This window comes from Monodon monoceros, unplaced genomic scaffold, assembly GCF_005190385.1.
Source record: "Monodon monoceros isolate NGI ecotype Baffin Bay Population unplaced genomic scaffold, NGI_Narwhal_1 Super_Scaffold_5, whole genome shotgun sequence".
NCBI lineage: Eukaryota > Metazoa > Chordata > Mammalia > Artiodactyla > Monodontidae > Monodon > Monodon monoceros.
Window position 1 is genome coordinate 15,830,844 of NW_021703782.1, and position 12,103 is coordinate 15,842,946.

General features: G+C 55.5%; 1 protein-coding gene across 1 annotated transcript; it reads left to right on the forward strand.

Annotated features, from left to right (window-relative positions):
• Positions 1-1,531: 1,531 nt before the first annotated feature.
• DOK2 (docking protein 2) lies at positions 1,532-6,766 on the forward strand. The gene is made up of 5 exons (XM_029203627.1): positions 1,532-2,449; positions 3,460-3,741; positions 3,975-4,053; positions 4,945-5,129; positions 5,616-6,766. Exons 1-5 carry the CDS (start codon positions 2,387-2,389, stop codon positions 6,240-6,242), a joined length of 1,236 nt encoding a protein of 411 aa, XP_029059460.1. The 5' UTR covers positions 1,532-2,386; the 3' UTR covers positions 6,243-6,766.
• The last annotated feature ends 5,337 nt before the right edge of the window (positions 6,767-12,103 follow it).

Below are 12,103 nucleotides of genomic sequence, written 5' to 3' on the forward strand. Positions count from 1 at the left end.
ATCTGTATGGTTCCTAACTCCCGCTGAGAGAAACCTTTGTAAAGGAAAGCGTCCTGGTGGCGAATATTGAGGCACAAATGAGGTGTGTGTGGGTGTCCCTTTCTTTCCAATAAGAGCCATGAGGAGCCAAGGGGCACCCCACCCCCACCCAGACCTCAATATAAACCACTGGGACCCTTTCCTCTTTGCTGCTTTCTCTCCCTATCATTGGTGCCTGGGTAACCTAAGGGCCTCTGGTTCTCTGTCCCTCTGCTGTGTCTTGGAGCTATCTCTTCTGGGTCCCTGCTCACAGGATTTGCCTGTGGCCAGACAGAAAGTTACTGGGGTTAGTACTTCCTCTGTGGGTTTCCCACAAGTCCTGCTAGGAAAAGTGGGTGTTGCTCTGAGTTCACTCCTGCTGCAGACAACAGCCACAGGAAGAGAACTTTTCTAGCTCCCACGGGCAAGGGATGGCATGCGGGGTGTCTGAAATTCCTGGGGCTCAGGCCTCCAGGTTTAAATAGTTTCCAAGTAATCTGGCAAGCTCGGGTGCCCCCCTGTGGTTCTGAGTGGAATGTGTCCAATCGACTTCGCGGGGAGGTGATCAGAGAACGTGGTGGGGGGAACATCCTCTGTTGTCTTGCTCCTCAAACTCAGGTCTGGTCCACCCACCAGCAGCATCAGCATCTCAGGTCTCACTCCACGCCTACTGCATCAGAATCTACACTCTTCACAAGATTTGCACATTGAAGTTTGAAAGGCACTGCTCTGGCAGCCCCCAGGATGGCCCTAAGAAAAAAAACCCAAAAGCTCTTCTTTTCTCACTCCATAAGGAGACGCTGAGCTCACCACACACCATGCAGCCCCCAGGTAGTGTTGCCTCCCCTAGGGGACTAGAGAAATGGAATAGGCCACCCATTTCCATACTCCTAACCACTTCCCAAGGAGCTTTTCCTGCACCGACATGCTTGGTTCCCCCTTGGTCTGTGGATTCACCTGTTCAAATCCAGGCAGCTGGGCTGAGTGCCGTGAGCTTTACGTGACTCAGTCCTCTCCTCCCAGAACTCATAACATTTATCTTTCAGAGCTGTTTTGGTAAAGCACATGGCATGTGCAGCAGAAGGTCTGAGTGGTGCACTGTTCTGCTCTCGTTCCTAAGGCAGCCGAACCCCTGTGGGAGAGGAAATGGCTCAGTTACATAAGCACCCATTGTGGGGTTACCCCAAGAGTGCTGGTCTAGTTCTCTGGTTCCCCCAACATTTCTGCACCATGCCTCCTTCAGATTGCTTCTCTAAACCATCTGGATCTAAGTTAAATATTCTCTGGGGAGCTTCGATTTCCCCAAAGCAATGTATCTTCTTGCATGGAGTCTGGATCCCACTTAGGGGTCAGCAATAAAAAGACTGCTGAATTAAAGATCAGTTGCTCCGGTACTTCCTTCTCTGCCCCTGTGACCTCAGGAGGGTTGCAAACAGGTGTGTTCATACTTGCTCTTCCTTCTTTCAGGGTTAGATAGGGTGCCTGGAGACAGTGTGTGCCTGGAACCTTTGGTAACTGTGAAGCACTTTTGATAATTGTAAGGCTTTTTAAAAAAAATATATAAGAATTGCTACTGTAACTTAAAAAGCTAACCTTCAGGTGGAACTCCAGTGTCTTTATAAAGCTCTCAAAGGTTGGAAAGAAGGTGAACTCCGACAGTTGAGATGTGCTCAGGGGGCATAGCATGTTTCAGTGTGGGAATGTTCATGTTTCTAGAAGCTCAAGGAGGTGGTGTAGGCGTGTGTCATTGTGGGGGACAGGGAGTGCTCCCCACAGACTGAAACTGTTGCAGTGGAGTGTGTGAAAGGGGTGAGGCTCATGTGTCCAGTGTGTGTGAGTGTGGCTCAGCTCCTACTGAGTTGAGAGACCTGGGTTCTGGTTTGGTGGCCTTGAACCCATCCCTCAGACCTTCCTGAGCCTGTCTCCTCATTTTTAAATGACAGACTTGGGCTGATTGATTTCTAAGTTCTCTCCTAGCTCCGTAACGCTAAGCATCCAGCTTGAGCATGGGGGGCCTTTGGCTACTGGTTTTACTGTCTAATTCCATTTCTGGGTCTCTGTACCTGAGTTGCTGCTCACCAAAGCGCTGGAGTTTGGCTTTTTGGAAATTCTCTCTTACTCACTGAAAATGCAGGAGGCTTGAGTGTGAAACTCACTCATCAAAAAGAAAACACACACACACATACACACAGAGCAAGAAACCACAGGGCTTATCAGCCTGTCGTCATCGAGCAGACGAGAATAATGCAGAACTCTAGGCAGAGAGGAAATGAACTTGAGAGAAGGGGGAACATAGGGCAGAGAGGAGAGAAAGAGGGCGGGAGTGGAAGCAGAGAGCTGAAGCTCAGGGGCCCAGGATGGTGGGAAGATGGAGGACGTGGCGGTGAAGCAGGGCTTCCTGTACCTCCAGCAGCAGCAGACTTTTGGGAAGGTAGGAAGAGCACGGCTGGGCTGGGGCTGAGCCGAGGGGCTGGGGGGCTGCTAGAGACTTCCCCGGGGAGGAGAGGAGGCCCCGGAATGTTCCAAAACCCTTATGGAATGGTGGAGACTGTGCCATCTACCACATTGGGCCCAGAGTACAAGCTTGGGAGGGCTCTTTCCTTAGCAGCTCTTGCCTCTGCGAGCTGGCTCCAAACTGTGCTCTTTGCTGACAGCCATTGCCCCGGGAGGAGGGGGGAAAAAGAGGGCTCTGACTCTGCTTTTCTTGCCTTTCTTGCTCTGTGGTGACATCTTCTCACCGGGACACCTTGGGGAGGAATGGAAGGCACAATGGAGGGGATACTTCAGGGTTGCCGTGGAGGTTCCTTCCTCCTTTCCTGCCCCAGTGGGGTACGTTTGGCTGCTATTGGACTTGAAATGGGGTCTCTGGGAGCCAGGGCCCCATTGTGCCCAAACTCCTTTTCCTTCTTTGGCCTCCTTGAATGAGGACGTCTTCCTTCCCTCAGCGGACACACCCCGGGGTTCCTCTCTCTGTCTCTTTCATGGCCTAACTTGTCAGAGGATGAGGCGGGAAGGTTCAGGAGGGTCAGCTGAGGTTCCGGGGGACAGGGCCTTCTATGGGGCCTCACAGAGAATGAGAAGCATGCTCCCCAGTCTGGGCCCTTGGGCTGCCCTCCTCAGCCCTCTGGGCTCCGGGACTCGCAGGTTTTCTGCCTCTTGACTTGGATCCCCTGGGTTGGGCCTGCCCGGCCGCCCTGCAGTCGCCTCCATGGGGCTCACTCCTGTGCCTTTCTTGCCATTGGTTTCCTCTCTGCTGTCACTGTAGGCCTCTTATTGGGTTGCTTGGGGTGCATCTCCAATGCTTTCTAACTCCTAAGGCCTCTGTTAGGCTCTCTGCCTCCTTGGGTCTCCCCCGATCTTCACCTCTGTCTCCCCCGGGTCCTTCTCTCCCCGCTGGGCACCATCTCTCCATCTCCCCACCTGCTACGCATCTGGGGGCAGAAATGGCGCCGGTTCGGGGCGGCGCTGTACGGAGGGTCGGGCTGCGCCCTGGCCCGGCTGGAGCTCCAGGAGGGCCCGGAGAAGCCTCGCCGGGGAGAGGCCCCCCGGAGGGTCATCCGCCTCAGTGACTGCCTGCGGGTGGCTGAGGCCGGAGGGGAGGCCAGCAGCCCCCGGGATACCAGCACCTTCTTCCTGGAGACTACGGAGCGCCTGTACGCACTGGCGGCCCCCACTGCAGAGCGGGGTGACTGGATACAGGCCATCTGCCTCCTGGCCTTCCCCGTGAGTCGCCCAGGGCTGTAGAAAGGGCACGGGGCACTGGATGCTTGCCGTGGGCAGATGTCGTGAGAGCCAAGGTCAGGATGCTGGAGGTGGTTCCTTGGTGGGGGTGAGGGATCCCAGTTCAGAATAAAGACAGGGCAGTAGGCTGAGTGTGTTTTGAAAGAAAGCTTGCGGTGGCCGGTGGTGGGGCTTGGGATTGGCGATGGTGGTGAGTCTTGGGCCTTCCCCGCCAGGGCCAGAGGAAGGAGCTGAAGGGGAAGGGCGGCCTGCCCCGCATGGAGGAGAATGAATTGTACAGCAGTGCGACCACAGGTGAGGGCCCTGCCTTTGCTCCCCGGGTGCTCTCTCCAGGGCGTGGTGGGGAGGAGGTGAGGGCTGGCCGGCTGCCGGCTCAGTCTTCCTGCCTTGTGGTTGCCCCCGGCCCCGGCCAGCCCCCTTATCAGTCTCTCCGCATCGCTGCTTCCGGCACAGCCCAAGGTCGGGGAGGCTGGCCTGCCTGAAATGTCAGCCCTGCACCCTTGGCCCACTCCCTCTTGTGCAGGCCCTGCTGGTGGGAAAGGGCCCGGCTGAGGGGTCCAGGTGAAGGTGGGGCTCTTGAACTCTCCCTTGTTGGCACCCGAGCGATTGTCTGTGGAAAGAATGGTTTTCTTTCTGTGGATTTGAGCTGTCCTGCGGCAAGGGAGCTTTTTGCTGACTAGGCAAGGCCCCTCCTGCTATCTGTCTAGCCCTCGGGGTGGGCGCGTGGGGAAAGCAGGTGGACGTGGGGTGGGGGGGACATCCAGGCTCCACCTCTCGGAGGGCACCTGATGGCATGGGCAGGGGCTGGGTAGGCTGAGAGCTGGGAGGGCAGGGTCAGCTGTGACAGTCGGGACTGGGGAGGCAGCTGGCTTGGGGAGAGAGATGAGATGAGATGGAGACAAGGCTGTGGCTCTGGTGAGAGGGGCAGGAAGGATGTGGGTACAGGGTCGGGGTGCGAGTGGCTAGGGCATGATGCCTCCTGAGGGAGGGCTGGATGTTCCTGGCATTTTAGGGAGTCTGACCTGGCGCGGGGGCAGCTCAGCATTCAGGATGCAGGCTGCAGGGTCATGGGGCCGTGGATAATACTTTTTCTGGAGACCCGGCATGCTATGTAAAGCAGGGCAGAGTTGAGACAGGTCGGCTGCTTCCCATGAACTGCCTCCTTGTTTACCCTCTTCTCTCCAGGGGCCCCCTGCAAGGAGTTTGCTGTGACCGTGAGACCCACAGAAGCCAGTGAGAGGTGCCGGCTCTGGGGATCCTACACCCTCCGGGCCGGGGAGAGTGCCCTGGAGCTGTGGGGCGGCCCTCAGTTGGGCACCCAGCTGTATGAATGGCCCTACAGGTTCCTGCGGCGCTTTGGGCGGGACAAGGTGAGCGGGGGCTGCCGCGGACAGGTGAGAGGAAGGATGAGCTGTGAGAGAAAAGAGAGCGTCAGGCAGAGGGCGAAGGGGCCCTCAAAGGAAGAGAGAATGGAGGAGGAAGAAACAACGAGATAAAGGCCGGCAGAAGAGAAAGCGCAGCCCAGGGGCTGGAGGAGAGAACCACGGCAGGGAGAAATGGTGGTCGAGGTGGGGGAGAAGGAAAGGAGAGGAAGAGGTGGGGAGAGGTGGGAGGGTGGAGAGTGGCTGGCGTGGTGGAGGATGAACTGTGCATCGAGCTTCATACTCAATGGATGGGAGGAAGAAGGAGAAAAGATGAGAGAGGGCTTTGCTTGTAAGCAAAAGCATGGCGGGAGGGAAGGGGAAGCAGCTTGGGGAGAGGTTGGGGTGACAGGCTTGTGGTTGGGAGCTGGATCCAGGAGTAGCAAGCAGCCCCGCCCAGTGGCCTGCGAGTCATCGTCTTTCTTCTCCACCCAGGCAACCTTTTCCTTTGAGGCAGGCCGGCGCTGCATCTCAGGGGAGGGCAACTTTGAGTTTGAAACCCGGCAAGGCAATGAGATCTTCCTGGCCTTGGAAGAGGCCATCTCTGCCCAGAAGAATGCCTCCCCTCCTGGGCCCCCAACCCAGCCAGTCCCCAACCCTGCGGTGCTGCCCCGGCCGGAGAGTCCCTACTCCCGACCCCACGACTCACTCCCACCACTATCGCCCACCGTCCGGGTTCCTGCCCCCCGGCTGCAGCGGGGCCCAGAGGGGGAGTACGCGGTGCCCTTCGATGCAGTGGCACAGAACCTGGGGAAGAGCTTGAGGGGCATCCTGGCCGTCCCTCCCCAGGCCCCGGCCGACCCTCTGTACGAGAGCATCGAGGAGCACCCGCCCTCCCGACACGACCACATATACGATGAGCCTGAAGGGGTGGCCGCCCTGTCCCTGTATGACAGCCCACAGGAGCTCCGGGGTGAGGCCTGGAGGGGGCAAGCCGCAGCTGACAGGGACCCCAGCGGCCTCCAGCATGTCTACCCAGCGGGACAGGACTTTGCTGCCTCTGGCTGGCCACAGGGGACTGAGTATGACAATATCATGGTACTTAAGAAAGGCCCAAAGTGATGGAGGGTGGAGGAGATGCGGACTCCATCAGCTGCCAGGGCTGAAGTGGTCCTGTGCACGCTGGGCCGGGCTTAGAGCCTGGTGAGAAGGCGGGGGGGCAGGTGGGCCTCCCCTTCTAGCTTCTGCTGCGACTCCTCCTGGCCACCGCATCCCAGGAACCTCCCTCCGCTCCTTCCACAACCCTAGTCTTGGCCGCCTTAGTCTGGCCTGAGGAGTTGTCCCTCCCAGGGCCAGCTGGGTGAGTCACCATCCCAAAGCAGGAAGAGTACCCTGAAGAGATCCACACTTCTCCTACCCCTTTTCCACTTCCTCTTCCCCCCGCCCCCCACCGGCCTAAATGGAACCTCCAGATTTAGGGCAGAGGACAAAAGGATGTCAGCAAGTCGCCCTGGCTCCTTGGCTTGTGCAGGCCACCTGCCTGCTGGTGTCCCCTTCAGGGGACATCCGTGGCTCCGGGCAGCCTGGAGGTTGGCTGCAGCTTCCTGCAGGTTTTGGACTTCTCTGTGGCATAAACATTTCTGAAATATTTCTGTGCGGCATGAGTGTATGGGGGGGGGGATGGGACAGGCACAGCCCTGCTGGGGGTGAATGCTTCAACCAGCCACCACTGACACCTCCTCTCCCAGCAGCAAAGTCCTCTCTGGGCCTAAGCTCCAACCCAAGCGTCATCTACCCACAGAGGTAGAAGTCTGTGCAAGTCAGGGTGCCCCAGGAAAGATCTTCAAGCATCTCTAACCCTTTGCTGGGGTAGGGTCAACACCAGAAAAATAGCGGGGAAGCTGTGTGTGTGTGTGTGTGTGTGTGTGTGTGTGTGTGTGTGTGTGTGAGAGTAAACCTGGACTGGAAGATAGGCAAGAGTTGAGCCTCTTCAGCGTTAGAAATGGAACTACTCCCACTCAATCCCTTGCCTTCCTGAGACTTGCCCTCTTCGTCTGTAAACTGAGGGGGTTCCTCCATGTAGGCACTGAGAACCCTTCCTGCTCTGAACTTCCCCATTGGCCCTTGTATCCCATTTCCCCACAGGCAGGCTCTGTGCTGTCTCCTCTCATCAAAACCCGCTCCCATGGAAAGGGATGTCAGTATGTTTCTGCTACAGGCCAACTCAGCCAATATTATGGGGCACTGCGCGTAAGGCCTGCCCTGGCCTCACGATGCTTACAGTCTAGAGGAGGCTGAGATGGGGGCACACATGTCTATCACAAAAGGTGGACATAAGTGCCACAAGATGTGAATCAAGGCCTTGGGGATCAAGGGACATAGCTGTTTGTTGGGGGACCAAGAAAGTTTTCATATCGAAGGTGGCATTTAAGGTGGACCTTCAAGGGTGGGAAGCAATGTGAAAAGAGCATCCCAGGTAGAAGAACGTGAATGGAGGTGTAGGGGGAGGTACGTATACACTCAGGAAAGACTTCTACATTAAGAATGGAGGGGACATGGGACAATCTAGTTGGGAAGGCAGATCCTAACCGTGATGTGGAGGAATTTGTACCTAATTAAAGGGGAAGGAGGAATGACAAAGTCTTTTTTTTTTTTTAACTTTTTTATTATGGAAAATTTCAAACATACACAAAAGCGGAAGGAGTAATGTAATAAATCCCCATGACTCCATCAGTTAGCTTCAAGAATTATCAACACATGGCCAATCTTATTGACAAGGCTTTTGAGCAGGGCGTCGCGTAGAGCTGTGTGTTAGGTCAATAACCCCGACAACCCTTGGAAAATGGTCTGGGGGCAGAGTGAGCTTAATTGGGAGGGGAAATGCAGAAAGACTGGGGATTCAAATGCCATTGTAGAGATAGGGCCTGCAGATCTTAGACTCACATTGGATGTGGAACACAGAGAAATAGGGTTTCGGGAGAGATTCGGTTCTGGGGAAGAAGGTGAGCCTAGTTTCTGACTGAGGCTAAGATGGCCTTACTCTATCCCACTAGAGGAGTCTCAGCAGCAGCTGGAAAGGGGCTCTGGAGCTGGGGAGGGAAACAAGATAGAGACCTGTGGGCTTCCCAGCCTCCCACGTGGGTTGTGATCGAGTATTATGTCACACCATGCCTTTGCTCCTTATTAAAGGAATTTGAGGCAATGGGTGAGCAGGCTGGAGACAGAGGGAGAAGCCTTCCAGGAGCCCTGACTCTTGTCTGTGTCAAAGGACTATTCCGGTTGCCACCACCCAATCCCAGCTTTAGAATACACTGGAGGCAGGCAGGCCTAATGCCTCTAAGGGGTTCAGTAGTTCCCCTCTCCAGGTGGGAGTTGGGGAGCTCTTAGGCAGGGATGCCCCCTAATTTCCTTCAGAGCACTTGAGGCAGACATCCCAGCGCATCCCAGCAGGGGGCAGTGTTAGCCTGTGGAAAAGGCCACTGGGGGCTTAGCTGCTGCCAGGCGTGGGGGCTTGGTCCCGAAGGAGGGAACTTTAGGATTTACTGCCCAAAAGAATGCGGGATAATTGGAAGAATCTGCATTTCAGGGCTTGTCCCTTCAGAACCTCAGAATCCCGCTTGGAGGACTGTGGAGCCTGCCTCCGAGAGGTGTGGGACCCTAAGCTGAAAATTGCTCCTCTCCTGGCCTCTCTCCTCCCTGCTGGGATCCGAGGAATTCGGAGCTTTTCCTTCTGAAGCTAGCTTTGCTCGAAAGGGAAAGTGGTAGATTGGGGCCCTGGGGAAAGGTGGGGAGGGCTGGTGGGGGCAGGGGAAGGGAGCGTTTGGGGAAGTGGGAGGGGCCATGAGAGTCCTGAGAATGCTGACCAAGCCCGCAGGGTCCCTCTCAGAAGATGTGACCGGGCGGGCGGGTCTTCCTGCAGAGAGCTGGGTCAGCCCATCCTCAATGGCACCGTCGCCTCGGACACGTGCATCATTCCTTAGTTCCCTCCCTGGGCCAGTCCCACCCCCCACGTGCGTGGAGCCTGCGCGCCGAGTGGCTATACAGAAATGGATTCATGCAGGCGTGAGCCTCAGCAATGAATCTCCGCAAACAGAAACACAGAGATGAAGCCCTTCTTACAGTGTTTCTCTGGCAGCCTGCTGTCAAGGGGCAAATTCATACAGGAGGAAGCAGATTGGTCTCGAAGGGGAGGGGGCAATGTAAGACCAAGAGACAGCTCCACCAAGAAAGGGTCTCCTGGCTCCGGGTCTGCTACCTGGCAGCTCTCGATACCACGAGATCCTCTGCCGTGACCAGGGCACTTAGGGACTGCTTTTATTTGCTAATTATTATGCAGAGGTGACATCAGGGCAGATAAGAATGGCATCGTGACTGGTGCCCAGCATAGAGATGCGTACACAGATTGGTGTAACTGTGTGTTCACACACACAAGCATGCTATATCATTCTTCATGTTTCTTTTTTTCTCTCTCTGCCTCCCCTTGTATAACATTTTCTTTCTTCCAGAGCATAGCAGTGGTGTGTGTGTGTGTGTGTGTGTTCATGTGTGTGCATCTTGGCCCCTGGTCCATCCCATAAGCTTGCTCCCAGGCTGTGGTGGGGGCGGCCAGGGCCCCCTGGTGAATTCCCACCTTGGAGCTTCAGAATAAACCAAGACCCAGGTTGCCTGGGCCTCTCTGCTCACTCAGACTCCTCCCTGATGGCTGCGCATAAGCTGTTGCTGCCACCACCTTTTGGCCATGATGCTAACCAGCCTCCTGCCTCCTGCCTCGTGGGCGCTGATTCATTTAGCCAAGGTGCCCACCTCCTGCCAGAGCCCTTTATAAAATCAGCAGGAGCAGCTGGAGATCTCAGGGAGGGTGGGGCTGGGAAGCGAGCAGGGAGGTCAGTGAGCTGGGAGGGGGAGGGGGAGGAATGAGGGGGTCTGGGAAGGGGTGTCTGATCGGATCAGGCATCAGGTTGGCTTCCCCCTGGTGGGCGGGGCTGTACATCACTGCCCTGCTTCGCTCCTTAGCTCCCAGGCCCACCTGACACTGGCCAGCATGGAGCAGGGCCCATCTATCTCCAGGCTCTGGCCAGGCCTGCCTCTTTCCTCCTTGCTCCCTCCCACCTCCAGAGCCCTCTTCTTTTTTTTCCCCTCCATCACAAGTATTTATTTTTTTATTATTATTTTTTTAACATCTTTATTGGAGTATAATTGGTCTACAATGGTGTGTTAGTTTCTGCTTTATAACAAAGTGAATCAGTTATACATATACATATGTTCCCATATCTCTTCCCTCTTGCGTCTCCCTCCCTCCCACCCTCCCTATCCCACCCCTCTAGGTGGTCACAAATCACCGAGCTGATCTCCCTGTGCCATGCGGCTGCTTCCCACTAGCTATCTATTTTATGTTTGGTAGTGTATATCTGTCCATGCCACTCTCTCACTTTGTCACAGCTTACCCTTCCCCCTCCCCATGTCCTCAAGTCCGTGCTCTAGTAGGTCTGTGTCTTTATTCCCGTCTTACCCCTAGGTTCTTCATGACCTTTTTTTTTTCTTAGATTCCATATATATGTGTTAGCATATGGTATTTGTTTTTCTCTTTCTGACTTACTTCACTTTGTATGACAGACTCTAGGTCCATCCACCTCACTACAAATAACTCAATTTCGTTTCTTTTTATGACAGAGCCCTCTTCTTGACACCAGCTCCCGGATCCCTGGGCCAGAGGTGGCTGGTGGTTTCAGGGAGGGAGCACAAGGGTCTGAGGGATTTGTTGGGGAGCTGGAGTCCCAGAGCTGGGTTAAGTAATTCTGGGACTTGCAGCGCAGGACCGCCTCAGGCTTGTCCTTTCAGGTGTCTGATCAGAAAGGGCTAGGCGGTGCCTGAGGTGTGCCTGAGGGGGCAACAGCATTTGGGTAATAATAATGTTCTTGAATTTGTACAGCTTTCCCTTACTTATAAAGCGCTCTGGGGGCAGCTGAGTAGAGTTGGTTAGGTGCACACACACATTCAAATTCTGGCTCTGCTCCTTGCTAGCTGTGTGTCTTTGGGTATCTGCTCTGTGCCTCTGTTTCCACATCTGTAAAATGGAGATAATATGTTTCTCAGAGGCTTGTTGTGAAGACTGAGTGAATGAATGAATGCATAGCTCCTAGAACGGTGCCTGGACCACAGAGCTCCGTGTTACCCACGACTGCCCTTTACCTCCCAGGGGTTCCGCCAGGTGGGCAGGCAGAGATGTCTGTCTCATAAGCCAGGGGATGGAGGCCCAGAGAAGCAGAGTCCTTTCGCTTTGGGGTGAACTCAGGCTTTGTGGAAGTGGGAGGACCTGGTTGGGATTCTGATAAGAAGGAAGAAAACCAGATGACCATTTGAGGAGAGGGGAAGGGAGCAACGTCAAAGACCTTTCAGCCCCCGACTGGGTGGCTCCTGGCCGGCAGACTCTGTACACCTAGGCAGAGTGGGGCTTGCCTGCACTTTCCCAAGCCCAGAAATGGGAGAGCTTGGGAGGGAAGCTGCTTCCTAGACTAGAAGGCCTTTGGCCTGAGGAAAGGCCAGAGAGTAGAAGCCACAGGGGAGATTGCCTCCTTTCATCTGAGCTGCTGCATCCCCTCATGGTCTGGCAGCTGGCACGTCTGGGCGTGGGGGCAGGTTTCTGCCAGATAGGAGCACCTGGGGGTCCAGTTGTCAAGGCCTGCCAACGGGTGCGATCACATACCCCCCGGGGGCTGCTGCCCTGCAGCAGCAGCTGGAGGCTGGGCAGGAAGGAGGTTTACTGTCTCTCCGCTAGACTGCGAATGTGCTAAGGGTGGGATTTGTTCTTAACCTAATTCATCCTTGTACCCCTAGCGCTTAACGCACTGCCGGGCACAAGGTAGGCACGGGTAACTATTTCAGGATGGAAAGAATAAATGAAGTCCACTTTACTTGTGGTGGGGTGGACACAGGTGATTTGTGGAGCCCTGTGGGGATTCCACATCCAGAAACATTTCCCCCAT